The 17428-nt window shown below is 38.8% G+C and overlaps 1 protein-coding gene across 1 annotated transcript in view; it reads right to left on the bottom strand.

The window, feature by feature from the left end:
- Positions 1–573: 573 nt before the first annotated feature.
- SPAG17 (sperm associated antigen 17) overlaps positions 574–17428 on the bottom strand; it is an 89085-nt gene continuing 72230 nt past the window's right edge. Inside the window, exons 32-48 of the mRNA XM_083855265.1 lie at positions 16816–16934; positions 16512–16642; positions 15175–15302; positions 14625–14807; positions 12900–13013; positions 11438–11483; positions 9688–9781; positions 9175–9228; positions 7744–7846; positions 7029–7125; positions 6059–6154; positions 5779–5930; positions 5151–5317; positions 4226–4286; positions 2937–3081; positions 1660–1797; positions 574–681 (exon numbers count right to left, since the gene is read on the bottom strand). Of these exons, the coding sequence (XP_083711391.1) occupies positions 1661–1797; positions 2937–3081; positions 4226–4286; positions 5151–5317; positions 5779–5930; positions 6059–6154; positions 7029–7125; positions 7744–7846; positions 9175–9228; positions 9688–9781; positions 11438–11483; positions 12900–13013; positions 14625–14807; positions 15175–15302; positions 16512–16642; positions 16816–16934 (1827 nt within the window). The 3' untranslated portion in view covers positions 574–681; position 1660. The remainder of the gene's footprint in view (positions 682–1659; positions 1798–2936; positions 3082–4225; positions 4287–5150; positions 5318–5778; positions 5931–6058; positions 6155–7028; positions 7126–7743; positions 7847–9174; positions 9229–9687; positions 9782–11437; positions 11484–12899; positions 13014–14624; positions 14808–15174; positions 15303–16511; positions 16643–16815; positions 16935–17428) is intronic.

The raw sequence follows: 17428 nt of genomic DNA, 5'->3' as shown, positions 1-17428 counted from the left end.
TCCTTGATCTTTCTTTTAGTCATTGCTGCATAGGTGGGAACAAGGAGGGGGAAAAGACCATCTCTAAGTGGCTCAGTCTTCCACTCTGAAGAGAGATGAGCAGATGAACATTTGCAGGTGCTCATGTGTGACTTTGAACAAGAGGGTACAAGAATCCCTCTCTTGTCAAGTGTAACTTCGTGTACTCAACCCCCATCTGGTATTTACAGCTTATTAAAGGTAGGTGAGCACACAGAAAGTTAAGCCTATGATTGTGAAAACAAACAGAAACTTAGGAACTACAAGACCAGAGTAGGTCAGCAGCTCCTGAAGAATCACAGTTGACTGTGTTGAAAGCTGGTGCATTCCCAGTACTTGAAAAAGATTTCAGGTGCCTCAGCACAGGTTATTAGAAACCTAATCCCTTTTAATAACAAGCTTAGTGAGAACCATGCAGCACTGCTCTGTAGTAGGATTGAAATACAGCAATCTTTCCACTGTTTGCATTTCAGACAGCCAAGTCAGGAGATTGTGCAACTTTTGGACCACCTTTCCCAGTAACAGGGAAAAGGCAAAATATTTATTCTCATTTAATCTGATTAAATAAATGAAAAAATTACACTGGATGTTTCCATAAGGTTGGACTAAAATCTACATATTTCAGTGTTGTTGATCCTCATGCAGATCTTCTAGGGCTTTAACCTGTAATGGAAGAGGACAGAAAATTAACATGAATGGAAAGAATAAACAAGAAGAAATAAGAAATCCCAGCTCCACCTTTGTACAGTTGTTGAACCAAACCCAATTATGTCCAGATTATTTGCAAGTGTTGAATGAGTGCTCTGATTGCTACAGACTGGCTTGAGATTTGGCCTTTTGCTCTTAGAAGGGAACAACAACATGAGAGAGAGTTCTTACATGGGCTTTAAGTAGATTAGGGGTATGCTTTTATTGCACAAATTGAATGGCATAAAAATCATAACCATACATTCAGGATGGGCAATCTGTTTAGGAATAGTCACTAGGTCACTGTTTGGACAGTGCTGTCAGACACATGGTGTGGTTCTCCGGATGTTCTGTACAGGGCCAGGAGTTGGGCCTGATCCTTGTGAGTCCCTTCCAACTCAGAATATTCCGTGACTCTTCATACAGACTGATTCTGTAAGGATACAGAAATGTGCTGTATGAATGTGTGCACAGGGTTGTGTGTATTTGAGCTTGTCACATTGAGGCTGCGCTATCTGTAAGACTCCTGTCCATTATTAGACTTGTTGTCAGTGTAAACGGATCACCAGTAAGATTTGGTTTTAGAAGGTGAAAAGTGTTAAAGAGAGGCTGATTTATTAGGGCTTAATTGTAGTAAATCCAGCTGCCAGGAGCCTCAAGGACTTGTTTAATGTGGAGACAGTAAGTGAAGGATTTGGGACAGGACTGAGGAGGTTCTGCTGTGAGTGCCTCCACCGAGCTGAGCAGTTGTAATAACCTGCAGTTCCCTTGTAGTGAGTGCTTTGGTTGATGAAACACCATCCAGTGTTTCCCTTCTCTTGTCACAGTTACCATGTCAATGTGATAGGTGCATCATTTGCATGAGTTTTGTTCAGGATGCCACTGATGAAATGAAGAGTAGGTAAAACCACTGTACTTTAATTTACAGCTGGTGTCACTGCATCCAGTACTTACACTAACTACAAGTCTTTCGTGGGAGTGTGATCCGTAACCGTGGCTTGGAGCTTGTAGGAAGTGCCTGGACTGCTGTTGCCATCCCTCCCTGGGGGAATCCTTCTGGGCGGCACTCGTACCTGCCACTGGATAACACAGGTGGAATACCACGCTAAGGACCTTTAACCATTTTGGTACATTTTGAAAAGTAAAATAATGCGTGAAGGTAGGAGTGAATTCTGGGAGTAAGGGTGTGAAACATCTTGAATCTGGACTAGTGGCCTCAGCTCAAAGATTAAAGGAACAGGTAAAATATGGGGGAAGGGCACATGTTTTGGAGGCTGGTCTGCAACTGTCTGAGGATTAGGTGAGTGGGAACAGAAGAGCAGCTGGTTTTGCTGCTATGCCACTGGTCCTGTCTAGCTCTGCTCTGCAACTATAGGCATGGAAGGTTTATTTGGGTCAATGCAAAGTAAATTTGGGGAGTTTCAATGTCACATCCCGAGCATATAAAGCCTCAGAGGAGTTGCTGTTAGCTGTTACTCTGGTCAGGCTCAGAGTATTCTGAAGTTCTCCTTTCTTTGGTAAGGGTGGTCCTTACTGTGAATGAAGTTTCTGGCATGTTTATCTGTAGCTTGCCTTGCTATTTCTTTTATAGGTTTCCAGAGGACCCCTTCTCCCAGACTTCTAAGTGTAAATTTGATTAAATGTTAAATAGAATTTCACTTGGAGCACAAGGGAAGTGGAAATAATAGCTCTTCTCTTTTACTATGCTGCTGTCATCAGTTGCAACAACTGAAAAGCTCACTGAACCTGCACAGGCTCATTTCTGACAGCATTCATGCACTTCTGTGCTTGCATCTTTGCTGCTGCAGGGATTGTCTCATTTGCCTGTGTTGTGTCGGGATGATACATCATTTTGTTTCTCATGAGGTTGTACCACCAGATGCTACCACAGATTCAAAAACGTAATAGTGTATTTTCATGAGGGGTGGTGGGAAAAAGTTCCTATTATTTTCATTTATTTTTTAAAAGAAACATCTTTCTGAGTTGCCATTCTTCCTTTCCCCACTTTTCAAGCCATGTTATTCTGATGTAAAATGCATTTGGCATCAGAATCCTAAACTGTTCGTTTGTTGTGCTTTTGAACACAGCCATTTGTGTATTTCTGAAAAGGACAGTAAAGCTTGCTACTGCAACAGCCTGCACTGGAAACAATGCCTGAGGCTCCCAACAGGAAGATGATCCCCAGGGTCAATGCTATGAGGTGTGTGTGAGAAATAAGACAACAAGGATATTTGCTTTCACAGGCAAGAGAAGAGTCTCAGTTTCTGTCAAGATTTCAATATCGTGGGAAATTTCTTCAGGGCCACCATCATCTTTCCCTCCAAATAGCATGGCAAAAATCTCTATCTCCAGTTCAACCTGCAAGCCTGCTGCCACCTAGGAGAGACAGAGAATGACTCACAGGTAAGGTGCAAGTTTCACACATGGTCCCCTCCAGCAGTCCTTGAAGCTGGTGGTTGATGCCCCAAGCCTGTCCGTGTTAGAGGCATTTGGACAGTGTCCTTAATATTATGCTTTAACTTTTGGTTAGCCCTCAAGTGGTCAGGCAGTTGGACTAGAGGGCCATTGTAGGTCCCTTCCTAATACTATATTCTGTTCTAAAAAGAACGGAAAGATAGGGAGGTGCAAAAGGGGCAGATGTGAGGAGAAGAGAATGGAAATTATTCCACCCATCTAGATGGATTTCTCCAAGGCCTTCGACACAGTCCCCCACACCATCCTTCTCTCTCAACTGGGGCCTTTAAAGATCCTTCCAACCCACACTATTCTATAATTTAAAGTACTGAGTTGTGGCTAAGACTCTGGACTAGGAGGTTTGATTTGCATTCTGGCACTGCCTCTCTGCACAAGTCACTGCTTCTTGATTCCATGCATTGGCAAGATATTGCATGGATGGTATTACATGGATGCCGTGTGGACTGTGGCCAGCACTATTTATTCAGAGATAACATGCAGGTGAAAACAAAGTCTGAACAAAGCCAGAAAGCATGAAAGCTTCCTACTTAATGGGGTAATTTAATATGTTATGGTGCTTTGCTAGATAAAAAACTTAAAGTGGACAAGAGCTGGAAGCAGGAGAAGAAAGGGGGGATTGAGGCAATAGTTTATTTACGAGGTTCAAATGCTGAAGGTATCAGGACAGGAAGTGAAGTCTAGGCATAAGATAGAACAGATATAACAAACACCCTAAGGAGAAGGAAAAACTCAGAGGCAGTGGTGAAGTGATCCTGTTAGCTTTGAAAAAGCTCTCTATAACCTCACTGCTTGACCTGTTGCTTTTCACTGAACTTAACATTTTTATCCCTCTGCATTCTGGCACAGGCTGAGACTGGAGTGCATGGGGTGCTTAGCTGAGGTGGCAGAAGGATAGTGAAAGGCCATCACTTCAAATAACTTTAAACAAAACTGAGTATCCTGGCAGCTCTATTCCCAGAGAGCTGCTGTCCCAGAAAGGTGCCCTGAGGAGCTTGAGGGCCAGCTGAGTCTAGAAAAACCCCAAAAGCTCTCCTGTGTAACCTACAGGTCCTGGTGTGTACATCACTCTCAATCCTGTGTATGGAGGTGGCTGCTTCACCCGAAACCTGTCAAAAAGAGAAGAGAATCAGTTTGCCACAAACTGTTTCAGGCAGGAGAAATCACATTTAGGAAGCAGACTGCCTGCTCTTCCTCTGCTTTTTTAAATGACAGCAGAATTTCTTAGCTCATCCTTTCCATCATAATGTACAAGTTGGACTACAGCAGTATTGCTGGGCTTCTCTCCAAGGCTCAGGTTTCTAACAAAAAACCCCAAAGGAGCAGATGAACGGGCCAAAGCAAGCCTTCAAAGAGTTTGTTAACACTGTCTGCTCCTTACAACAGAATGTGAAACAACAGCATTTTAAACCTGCATATTCAAAGGAAGCTGAAGTCCAGACAGCTTCTTGGCAAACACCTGTCGCAGACCCAAAAGTCCATAACAATCTGTATTTAATGTCCTTTGATGTGATCCTATTGTAGAAGGCATGATACTGATATGAATTTTGTGCAAATAATTTTAAATTAAATGGTACCAACTAAAGCAGAAACTTTGCTTCCTCATTTCTTACTGATTGTTTCACATCTGAGATTCAGTCCTTTTGTGAATGCAACTTCCTACTGTTCAGATTTTTAAAGATCATTAGATGACATATGACCTTTACTTTTGCTCTGGAACTTATCCTGTGGATTTCATTCCTCCCTGAAAAACGCTTTTCCAGCAGGCCCTTGCACCAGAAGCTGTTAAAGGAAAGGCAGTAGAAGATGCATTCCTAGGATATGGCTCCATCTTATGGAAAGTTCTGGCAGACCTATAAAGTGGCTGTCAGAATTCCTAAGCTTTCTCTGGAGTGGTGGCTCCACAGAAACTGTACTTGATTTTTGTCAGGATCTATTTGGTAGAAACCAGGGTACTAAGAATTCAAACTAACCTTGAGAAGTTCACACCAACATTCTTCATGATTACCGTGGTTGCATAGACGCAGCCTTCCTTTAGCACTCCAAATGTCACCCTGGGTGGGATGAGCTGGAAGCTGGTAAGATCCTGTCTTGTTGCAAGAGAAGATATGCTGACCTTTCCTGAGGCAGGATCTTCTATCTTTGCAAACAAAATATGAGACAAAGAGAAGGTTGGCGGCCATTAATTCAGGTAAAGAATTACTTAACCTATATTTGACTTCTGTCCACTCACCCTGAAGAATTACAAAAAGACATCCCAATTTGAGTAAAAACTGAAGCAGCATTTTGAACACTGTCTGAAAATTTATACTGGTTTGAGTTTTCAGACGTATTAAGCCACTGAGGTGTCCTCAGGGAAAATGGGGGAAGCTCTGCTCTTTTGGAAACAGAACTCTCATGTACGTGCCTGACGCAGAATGAGTTTTTCCCATCATTTGAGAGGAAAGATACTTCTAGAATTGCCAGTAAATATAAATAAATTGCAACTGCCATGTTCCAGTAAACAGATTCAAAATATCTTCCAGTATTACTCCAGGGTGAAGGTTTTATGGAAGATAACTCAGAGGATATGAATCTTGACAAGAAAGATGCTATTTTTACCTTTTTATTTGGTATAGTGGGTGGTTTTTTCCCCTGAAGGTATAATGGTAATATTACTTTCTCTTTTCTTGTCTGTCCTGTAACATCCACCATCAGACTTGGAACTTTATGCTGAGGGAGTGTCTCTTCTGCTCTTGCCTCCATGTTTAGGTCTGGAAGGGGAAGATTTCCAAAAGCATGAAAAAGTGACAGGTGGGTTAAATCTGTATTGCAAATATTGTGTCAAAAGTTATAAAACGATACCAAGCTGCTCCAGCTACATTCTGGAAGGCAGGTGTACCTGGTGTGCTGCTGGGACCATCATCCTGTTTGGAGAGATCCTGTAGTGGAAGGCCAGATGAAAGTGACGGATCACTTGTGATATCAGGAAATTCAGCTGCTCAAAGGAAATTAATGGAATACTGAGTCAAGTGCTTTTTATGATCACCATAATTTTCATACACATGTGAAACAAAATCACAGTCTTTGGCACTTTAATTTAGACAATCTTGGAAAGATGTCTACATGACCATGAGAGGCTGGGTAAATTTTGCATTTGGCATTTTGCTTTACTCAGCCACAGAGATCTCAAAAATGCCTGTTGTATGATTAGTCATTCCTTGTTCTCTGGCTAACTAAACTATGAGCCATAAAGGACTAAAAGACAATCCAGCACAGGTCTTATGGTGATTGAAAATGAGGAAATATGGAAATTAATGGGGGTCTGATAAAGCCCCACAGAGGACTGTTTTCCTGATATGAATCAGGAATGTGTATGACTTTTAATTTCACTGTATGATTTCAGTAACTTGTCAGGGCTCCTTTTCAAACAGAACTGAAGTATTCCTCTCAGTTCTGTAAGGCTCAAGCCTAAGATAATGATTCCCTCTTTCACTGCCTCCTGTCATGGAGTCACTGCTTTCCTCCTATATCCTCCAGTCTATCCTTAGCCTGCATGTTTCCTATTCCATATTGCTTTTGCACCAGTTCCAGCTTACCACTGAATTTCAGAAGGAAATCTCCCATATTTTTTCCTACAGTCACACCAGTTTTTTTCTAAACTTGGCTTCCTTGGTTCTTGCTCATCTACCCCTAACTATTGTTTATTTGATAATTTTTTTCTTGAGCGTTTTTCATCTATCCACTCCTCATTCATAGCCCAATTCTTCAGCTTAGCATCCAAAGCTGATGGTTCTTCCACATTCAGTGATGTCTGTAAGGGCTTCTTCCTCCTGAAGAAGATACAAAACCAATGCCAGACAGTCGATTACCTTCACTGGGCTCTCCTTCAATCCACAGAGGGCAAGTCTCACTTTCTTCTTTTTCAAGTGGAGGAAGTTCCTTAGACATTGCTTCCAAATCAGGAAACTGGAGAAAAGGAGGAAAGAGTGTTTAGGTTTCTCAATTAAACACCTAGGAAAAACAGCCAGCAGACACCCTCCTCCTGCTGCAGAGAGAAAAAAAAAAAAAAAAAAAAAAAAAGCAATGCAAAGAAAACAAATACGTAGAACCAAAATGGTGAGTATAAAAGAGATATAAATAGTTACATCAGGTTACAACCTGTATTTCTGAGTAGGCTTTATGTACTTACAGCATTTACCAGGTGAGATTACTGTAGGAAAGCCTCCAAGATCACCTCTAAATTAGGAATGTTGGTTTTACTTATTCCCTTTCTAATAAGCAGGGAGAGGGGTTTGAGGGTAAGTAAAAAAAAAAAAATGAGGTTGAGCTTTGTTCTGAATCAGGCTCTCTCCAGAGTTTATGTAAGGAATTTTATAGAGTTTGTACTCAGGGAACATGTACCATCTTCAAGATACACTTCCTTTACAAGGACATACAATTTCCAGTATTAATTCTGTCACGGCTGTTTTTTGTAATGGTTTCTTGAGATAAACAGAGGCTGAGATATAAACCCAAAATTGTCTTTGGGAATATAGGAGATACTAGCTGGCCTAACAAAACTCATCCAGTTTTCAGCTGCATTACCTCTTCTTGGAAAAAGTCCTTGCTGAATTCAGATTCAAAATATGGAGCAAATATTCGGTTTTTTATTGCTGCAAACGTAGACTTCTGTTCATCCAGTTCTTTCCTAGGGATGTTTTTCAACATTGTTGGTAAGGAAGACAAAGAAAAAAACCGCTGTTTTTCAGTATTATGCATTAAGAAATGGAACTGGTAAAGGCAAGTGGCATTTTTTCCCTGGTTCATCACAAGGAGTAACATTCTTGTAATTGGCAAATTTTTAAGAGGTGGATTGTGAATTGACTGGTCTGATCAGAATGCACATGGGCAGTGAGTTGCCTGCCATGAAGAGCTCCTCCTCAGAACATGCTCCATTTTTCTAAACCTCATGGAACATGTCTGGGACTGCCACTGGTGTCTTTGCCACCTTCCAAGCTAAGGTATTCCAGATGCATTGCAAAAATTTTGAATACAAAACTCATCTAATTTCCTTATTTTATCCTAGAAAGATAAACTTGACAGCTCTGTGGATACGAAAGAAGGTGTTCAAACTTCTGAAAGTAAGGTTGACCAGAGTAAAGATCAGTCATGTTGCTAAATCAGCTTGATTTAGCCCTGTTTTACACTACTAGAGTTTCACTGACTTGCAGGGTCTAACATCAGCTATGAAATTATCACTTCTAATCATACTGAGAGTTTTAACAATGGTTTTAGAGCCAGAATTGCACATGATGTTTTTGGGTGCTGGCTGTTCAGATTTATATACTTAAATTAATTTTAAAAATAGGACAAAACAGTGTGAAATGATATATTAAAAATATAACGCTGAAAATCTAAAATGCTTTTTTACTTCATGCAAGTCAGAACATAATTAAGAAGCAATGTAGAAAGCCTCATGTGGAGTGCTGTGTCCACTTTTGAGCTGTCTGATGCACAAAAGGGCCACAAAGATCATCAAGGGTTTGGAAGACCTTTCATGTGAGGAGAAGCTGAGAGAGCTGGGATAGTTTTGCCTAGAGAAGCTTTGAAGCACTGCCACGTGAGATGTGTCTGGGTTTCTATCTGAAAAAATCAACTTTTATTTGTGGAATGCCTGAATTTTAACCTAAAGCATCAGCATTTGAAAATATTAATATACAATATTTTCCACACTAGTGGCAGAACCAGAAATGAAACACAGGGATTCTGACTTCAGTCTTGTTTTGCATAGTGTAAGTTAATAGTAATTAATTTCCCCTCCCAAAACCTAACAGCTGTTAGGTTTTGAGGGGAAAAAAACAAAAAAAGAAAGAGACTAAAACCATTTACTCAGCATTTCAGTTGAGCAGAAAATACCCCATTATTTGAAGGCAAGCCACTGGACCATCACCCAAGACTTGGTGAAATCAGTAACATTCTTGACAAAAGTAGACTAAGCTGGCTCATAAAAGAACTTGATCCTACTAATATTATTACCTGTTCTGTTCTATTTTGCTTTTCCACTTAGAGGGTTGTGTTACTTCTTCTGGACTGAATCACCCAGAACAAAAACAGAGAGAGAACAATGAGAATGAGAAAACTATTCGTCTTCTATGAATACAAAAGTATTTACAAGATAACCCTGGAAAGAAAATGCTTTTTATGGAGTATGTTACATAAGCCCTTCAAGTGACTCCTGACTCAGACTTGCATGGTTTGCACAAAATAGTTTGCCCATATCTGCATTTTTATTAGATCATTCAATCCAAGAAACATCTAAAATCCTTTCCCAGCAAACTTTGTGTTATCTTTCAGATAAGGAAAGAGAGACATAGAGCAACAAAATAACCACAGGACAAGACAGTAAAACACCATATGTATCTATGGATCCAAGTCCCATTCCTAAATACAGTCAGTAAAGCACAGTGCCTTCCCTGTGCCAAAGGCTGCCCAAAGGTTTCACTCTTTGTGTCATTTCCATGTGCACCAGTCCTGGCTGCTCTGTCCTACCTGTACTGCCCATCCTCTCTGTATGCAGGGCTTCTCTTTTTGCGACCCTGGGCGGCAGGAGCCACTCCCTGCTCGTACAACTCGCTCACACGGGCTGCAAGGTGAAGGGTAGGACTGAATGGGCTGAGCACTGATAGGTGTCATGAAGAAAAAACATCAAAGGATATGTTTTTAATGCATCTTTCTGCCACTCTATGGCAACCTAACAGTTTTTGTTACTGTGAGGGAAAAGGCAGAAAGAACTTCATTCCAAAATCGAGATCAGAATATTAACAGATAAGAAATTGAATTCAGTATTGAAAGGACATGAATCAGTTCACATTCCCACTCTGCATTTTCTGACATATCCTTACGCTCTTTCAAGATACAAATACCTGTGCATAGGAAAAGTTGCTGACATTGAGCCACTTTCTAACTGGGATGGTCTGAGGTCTCTATCTACAGCTGAAGAAAATAACGTGGACTTTCAGGGATCCTTATTACATTTAATTTTCTTAAGCTTGCTTGTGCTTAATTGAGGCTGTGAAACAGCCATAATCAATATTTTCATGGAAGGAACTACTAGTTCAATATGTATCATGGAGAAATGCCAGTCTTTCCACATTTAATATTGTGACCAGCTCTGTGGCTTCATTAAAGAGTTGCCCTGTCCTCTGACATGTTTTATAAAGTGTGTTGTTTACTTTATACATTGAAGCTAAATCATGGGTCCAAAGAAATTTCCTTGGCTGAAAACAATTTTCTGTGGCAAAATTTAGGAAATGTGAGTATTTGAGAGATATGATCCTATTAGACTATGACAATATCTGTTAGTGTTCTGGGAATTAAGTAAGTTCAAACTTTAAAATGGGGTGCTGCTTTTTTTTTTTTTTTTTTTTTTTTTTTTTGTGTGTGTGTGTGTGTGGTTTTTTTTTGGTCAGCTTTTTCACCATAAAATATGATTCTATTTTTCAGTTTTTTCTATTTTTCCTTATTTCAAAGAGCTTTTCTTTCCCACTATCTTCTTCATTAGAAATAATACATTAAAATTGCAGTGCCATTTAAAAGGAAACTGTTCAGCAAGCATTTGTTGCAGCAGTTTCTGTTTACTTTGCGCAGTGTGAGGTTTTTTGACAAGTAGAAATATTCTTGACGAGGTATGAAGGGCAGAAAACACTTTAAAGATGAGCATCACTATGGGATGGAATGGAATGAGTTTTTAGATGGAAAAGGCTTATGGGTTTTTATAAAGAAACAGACATCTTAATTTTTATTTGTACATATTCAAAACATTAATAAATGTTAATAAATATCTTGTGAGAACTTTAACAGAAATTCATTATAAATTGCTCCATCTTTTCCCTTAGGTAGGTGAATGTAACCCCAACATGTGATGGTTTGAGATTAGATTTTTGAAGTGTAATAAATAACCAGGATTTACTCAGTTGCTTTGAAAAACTTGTCTGAAAAGTTGTTGCTTGCATAAAAGTAGCCAAGTATTGTCACAGGTCTTGTACCTAAGAGAACTCATTACATGTGGAAATGTGGGTCAAAATGTCAAATACATATGTCTAAAACCAGGAATTTTTTTTCAGAGGTACTGGATCATTGATGCTAACAAGTTCTAATCACCTGTGAGAGTCACACAGAAGCATGTACATAGCACATAGATGAATTCACCTTTATATTCCCTCTTTAAAAATATTATAATACTTTAAAACTTATTATGATATTTTAAATATAAAAAATACAGGCATTCAATTTTTATTACCTTTATCACTGAGCTTTTCAGTTGACTTCTCCCAGTCAGGGACGGACTGCAATGAAAGAGAAATGAAATGAGAAGTGAGAAATGAAATTCAAAATAACAGCATCTTGTTCAAAGGGTTTATATTGTAAATAAGTGCAATCTTGTTACCCCCATACATTGTCAGGTATTTCAGTGTGTTAGAAAATGTAAGCTGGGAAAAAAAAAAAGGAAGTACAATTTCCCTGTTCTAAACAGGTATTTGTTTCCTTCTTGATGGATCTTATATGGTTACTTTTTATTATACTTATACTTATATGGTTACTTTTTATTATACTTATACTTATATGGTTACTTTTTATTAGCTCAACTAAGCTAATTCTTTCTGCTAAAAATCTGAAGATATACTTGTATTAAACTTACATTCCCAACAAGTCAAATGGGAAGTGTGTTCAGGAATTTGCAGGCTTTGTTACTGAGGAGATCTCATGTGTCTGGCTTACAGTAAAGTGAATGAGGGTTAAGAGGCTCTAAAGTGCTTCCTTTACTCTCATGCTGTCTCTGAAGCAGTTAACTGGAAACCAGAGTTCCTGTCCCCAGGCAGTCTGGGTTGTTACAGAGCCACTGGGGACTTGGGAGCAATGTGACACTGATTCCTGGGTCACAGCAGGTGCACAGTGAGACTGCTGCTCACAAAAGGATTGTTCAGTGTGAAATCTATAACTGGAAAAGTAGCTAGGACAATCAACAGTAATTAATTAGTCACGGGACAAGTTCACTGGATCTGAGCAGCACGTGAGCTTCAGCACCTGGCTCTCATTGAAGTAGATAAATGTCTGCCTAGAGGATAGATGCAGATGGAGTTACTGACAGATCATTTCTTTGTCCCTCTTTCCATAAAAGCTGTGATTCGCTTCCCATTACCTATTCCTCTCCTTTTTCTTTTTGCCCTCTAATTATCCATGAAAATACACAGATGATATTAAAAAAAAAAAAAAAAAAAAAAAAAAAAAAAAAAAAAAGCTGCTCAGCAGTAATAACAATGTTCCTCCAGACTGTTTGTGTATTATCCCAAAAGCAGGGTTTAAATTCTTACTATGGAGGTGGCTGTGGTTGAAATAAAAGTCTCCCATGTGCAATGACAACAGACTGGAAACATTTTCATCCTGATGTTGGGGGATATTAAAAAAAGCAAATTACTGGAAAGTAATTTTGGTCTGTGTGTTTGGGAACATATCACTCAGTACAGCCAAACTCTTGAACTGTTTTGAGCATTGCTTCCCTTAATGGCAGCAGTGCCCAGCTGAATTTAGACCAGCTGAAGGCTGAGATGGCTCTGCTTTACCATTAATCTACAGCAGAACTGGCACTGTGCTACTCTGACATTTGCTGGTTTATTAATGGAGAATGTGCTTCAAGGCTCACAGTTCCAATGCAATGCAAGAATTTTGTTGAAAGAAGTAGTTAAAATTTTGATTTTTCTTACTGTCATGAGTTCAAGGAGACTTGCAGCATTCTCCTTTTCCTCTTCTGTTCTTGGTTCTTTCACATTTGTCTCTTCCAGCTCATCTTCCTGCTTTAAGATGTTGTCTATATATTCCTGGTGAAACAATGTAAAAGAACAAGAAAGATGCAGATGTAGACATTTACATTGATATAATCATACCAACTGCTACAGAAAAGAGCACTTTGGTTTTCCCACATTTCTTTAAACCAGTTTGATGGAAAAAAGGGTTTTAAACACACCACTCTGCCAGAAAGTTACATGCAGTACAGAACTTTACTAACAGACAGGTTTGCAGAAACAATCTGTTTCCAGTGCCAGTTCTTTTGCACTTGTTTATATCTCTTTAATCTTATAGGAGATGGAGAAAGGGAGAATAATATCTTGATTTTGCTCTGACAAAGTGAGGTGTGGCTAAAGATTTAAGATACTTAATTCTGGGAAAAAAATAATTAATTAAATACTGATTTATGGGCAATGAGGGTATTTTCATTCCACATTCATGCAATTATTACAACTGTTTTTTCAGTGCTAATAATTGCAGTTCTTCCTTCCCAGTGTAACAAACAGCATTTATCTTTCTCTAAAAATCAACAGTAGATCTGGGCGATAGAGAGACTTCCCTTGCCATTTTGGTGTGGAACTTTTCTTATAGAGTTGCCTTTGAAAGATCAGTATGCAAATTGAAGCATAATTTTTATACATTTATAGACTGAAAAACTGGTAACATTTCATTCTGATAGACTTGCATATCTCAAACATGTCTGAGCTGGACAGCTGTCAGTGTTTTTCTGTTGCAAGCATGTTTTCTTTGAAATGTAGTGTGGGGAAAAAAATAAATTATATAACTGGTTACAATATGCTACTACCTTCACAAATTTCACATGCTGTTAACTTTCAAATTCAGTCTGTGATGCCATTATAAAAATAGGTTAAATTAATATATTACAGGACACATATATTTTGTTATTCTCTAATTCTTAAGTAATACTGGGGGTTTGAGTCAAAAATCTCTTCTAAGAGAATATTCACAATGTGAATTAAATAAATGAATGTTTTACACCAACACTGAGAAGGATAAAGCTGCTGACTTTTGGACTCCATCTCAGAATACTGGCACAGGAGGTCCAGCTTGCACCCTGCTATGAAGTCACTAATGAGGGATGGCCACAGACTTTGTCAGAAGTCTACACAGCTATTTCCTAGACATGGATAGAGTAACAAAACTCAGACTGGAGCCTGGAAATGTTCTACATTGACTTATGAAAACAAATACATAACCAAGACCAGAGCATGTCTCAGTGACCACATTAACAGCACATTTATGGTGAGCTAGAAATTCTTGTTCAGCTTTATAGATTTAAATTCTTAAGAATTTTGGAAGGAAAATAAACCCTAAGCAAAATAAAAGTGAAGTAACAGATACCAATATTGACAGTAAGGAAATTATTTGTTCGAGTACTGTCTGTGATGTATACTGGATCTCAAGTATTTGCTCACAAACCGAGGTTTCATAAGAGGTAAGTAAAACAATTGAACTTTTTCAGAAGAACACTTATAGCACCTGTCTATGTATAAAATTATTGTTCTTCAAGTGTAGTAGATTTCTTTTTCTCAGGTATATACCACACATTTATCATAGCAAATTTGTCTACTTGTCTGTTCTCTAATCCTTACTGGAAGAATGAACAAATGTGGTTGAAATACCTTGAGGGAAAGCTGCAGTTTTTCTCTTAGTTCACCACAGAGTGGCTTATACTGGAATAGCTGGCGGATTTGCAGTTTTTTGGGACATTTTCGCACAGGGCTTGGCAAGGGTGCTGCTCCAATGGTGAGACCCTTCCAAGCACGCTCTCTGGTTGGGGGACCTCTGATCTCCCTCTGAACAGGCTGGAGCAAACAAAAAGAGCAAGAGGCTACTTACAGTACAGAAATACGCAGCTATTGGCAATGTGTCTCAGATGAAAAGCATGTGCTCTCTTTATAGAATCATAGACCTAGATAATAAAACCAGTAGATTCCTGGGAACAATTTATCCTAAAACATCTTCATCTGGTTAGATAAACTCCCTCTAAAATTGCTATATCCCCTCACTAAGTGTAAAAGAATGAGACCATAAATTCCCTGACACAGGCTACCCTTTGCTCTGTCTGCTTAATAAACGGAATCTAATATTCACATTGTTCAGAGCTTCATTTCACCACAGAGACCAGCATCTACTGATTTAAAATGAAAGACAGTTTTGAAACAATTATACCTTAGGAGGAGAAGATTCTTCCTGAACCTCTGTTTGAAGATATGGAGGAACAATACTCTCTGGTTCTTTCTTCATTACCCAGGGGGACGCTTCAGCCATAGGGTGGAGGATAGTAATACTAAAAACACCTGGTTTAAAGACACATTTTGCTAAGAATCAGTTCAAATTAAGAAAATTTATAGACAAGTGTAGGTCTCAGACCTACAAAAAACCCATTTACCTATCTACAAAAAATCTTATTGCTAACAGATAAAACTCCATGTATCTGTGGGTACAAATAATATCAGATCATTGAGTTGATTATAGAATAGTTGTACAAGTTCAGATTACTCAGCCCACTTTTAACAATGACCTGCTTATGCTACTTGCTTTGATTCTTGGTTAACAGCTCAGTTGTATAGTGTGCTACTATTACAAAAGACAGCTGGTTGTAAGTAAACTTTTTTGACTGGGATTTTGACTATGTAGGTATGCTCTCTGTCTTTCTGATCTTTTCACCTTCTGCATTTTTCTGTTTCCCTCCATGTCTCTTTTTTTTCTTTTTCCCATGGCAGAATTATTTCAGTTGGTTTCTACAATGGGGAACCAGTCATTTGTGTGAACAGAAGTACATCTAAAAATGTGCCACACCTTATAAGAGTAGTAAGTGGGAAAGCTGTTTTATGTCATATGCTTATGACATAAATCTATGAGAAATATGTCTTAGGACTTTATGGCTTGAAGCAAACTTCCCTTATCATCCCCTCATATCCAGGGGAACCATACTTTCCTCTCTTTTAAAGTTACTTTTTGTTAGCATCCACCTGTTACACCACAGTGTCTTTTATAGAAACACAACATCTCCAACTAACTTTACAATGACAACCAACAATTCCAAGATGTACCTTCTTGCATTGCTACTACAAGGTGGTTGGTGCCATGTAGTGTTGGCTATTCCACTCATGTCTTTTCAGCTTTTTAATACGTATTCTTTCCAACAGATAGGCTAAGGGTCAACATCAGGGCATCACTACCCTAATTGCTACATCATTAATGGAGATTGTGATACATTCAATTTTATAAATGATAAACACAAAGAATATATTTATTTGATAATCACTTTTATTTGTGTGACTGAGAGTGGATAGAGATATGCCATCTGTTTGTTCACTTATCTCTTAACAGTGCCCTTCAGTTAATTCTCTGCTTCCCAGAGTTCTCCCTCAAACTCCTTTCTTTCATTCCCAGAAGTGTGGACCCTTATTTACAGGGGTAAAAACATTTCCTGCCTAAATAAGAGTTTTGAAACTTTGGAATACTTTCTATTAGTAGTCTGTCAGAAAAGAGAAGTTTTCTACCTGGCTGTTCTTGTACAGGATCCTGCAAGACTGCAGTGGCAGGATCACTATAGGCCTCAGCCACATACTTGTGTACATCCTTTTTCCGCAGGAGCTCTGTTCCAGAACCATCTGGAGAGATGATGAAAAACCTGCGCAGCCAAACACAGATATGGGACTGTATCAAGAAAGCAGAACTCTAATGTGATGGCATCAAATGTGCAAATACAGAGTACTGAACAAAGGGAACACCAATTTATGACCCTTGTACAAATACTGTATAGTAAAGAAAAGAGTGTAAACCTATGGATGCAGTGCAGTTTACCTGGGGGCATGCTCATTATAAGTGATAGGTGTGTTAACCTCATCTGCTTCTGAACTGTCCTCCTTGCCATCAGAGCCAATGCTGGGAATGCACACATCTGTGCTGCCATCAGCCAGGACCTATAGCAGAAATTATGTGAAATTACTTGAGTTAAGAGATCCTCTTAAAACAGTGACTTGCTGGTGAACTTTAACATAACCTAGCCCAGTGAAAGAGACAGAAAAAAACATTTCATGCTGAGCAACTGGAAACTCATAGGAAAAAGAAATAAAGAGGAAAACTGAAAAGACAGTAAAACCATCAAAACATTTCTAGAAAGACAAACTGTGCCATAAATACTAATATCACATGCTGATATTTAATAATTGCCCAAGGGCTGCTACATGAAAATACTTACTCACTGGTCAAGCCAGGTAACTGTATATTCCAGACAGCCATTGATGTATACCTATGGAGTGAACTTCTACAGTATTTTCCTTCTTGAGAATACTATGTGCTTATTAACTAATGTGACATTAACATATTCAAACAAGATAACTAACAATGACCTAAAAAGGAATAATAATGCCTTTTTCAGGACATAATTTAAATAAGGGTGATTCAAAGGACAGTC

Source organism: Zosterops lateralis, assembly GCF_965231275.1.
Source record: "Zosterops lateralis genome assembly, chromosome: 2".
Lineage (NCBI taxonomy): Eukaryota > Metazoa > Chordata > Aves > Passeriformes > Zosteropidae > Zosterops > Zosterops lateralis.
Note: the sequence above shows the minus strand (reverse complement) of the source record. Positions and strands in the feature narration are given on the sequence as shown.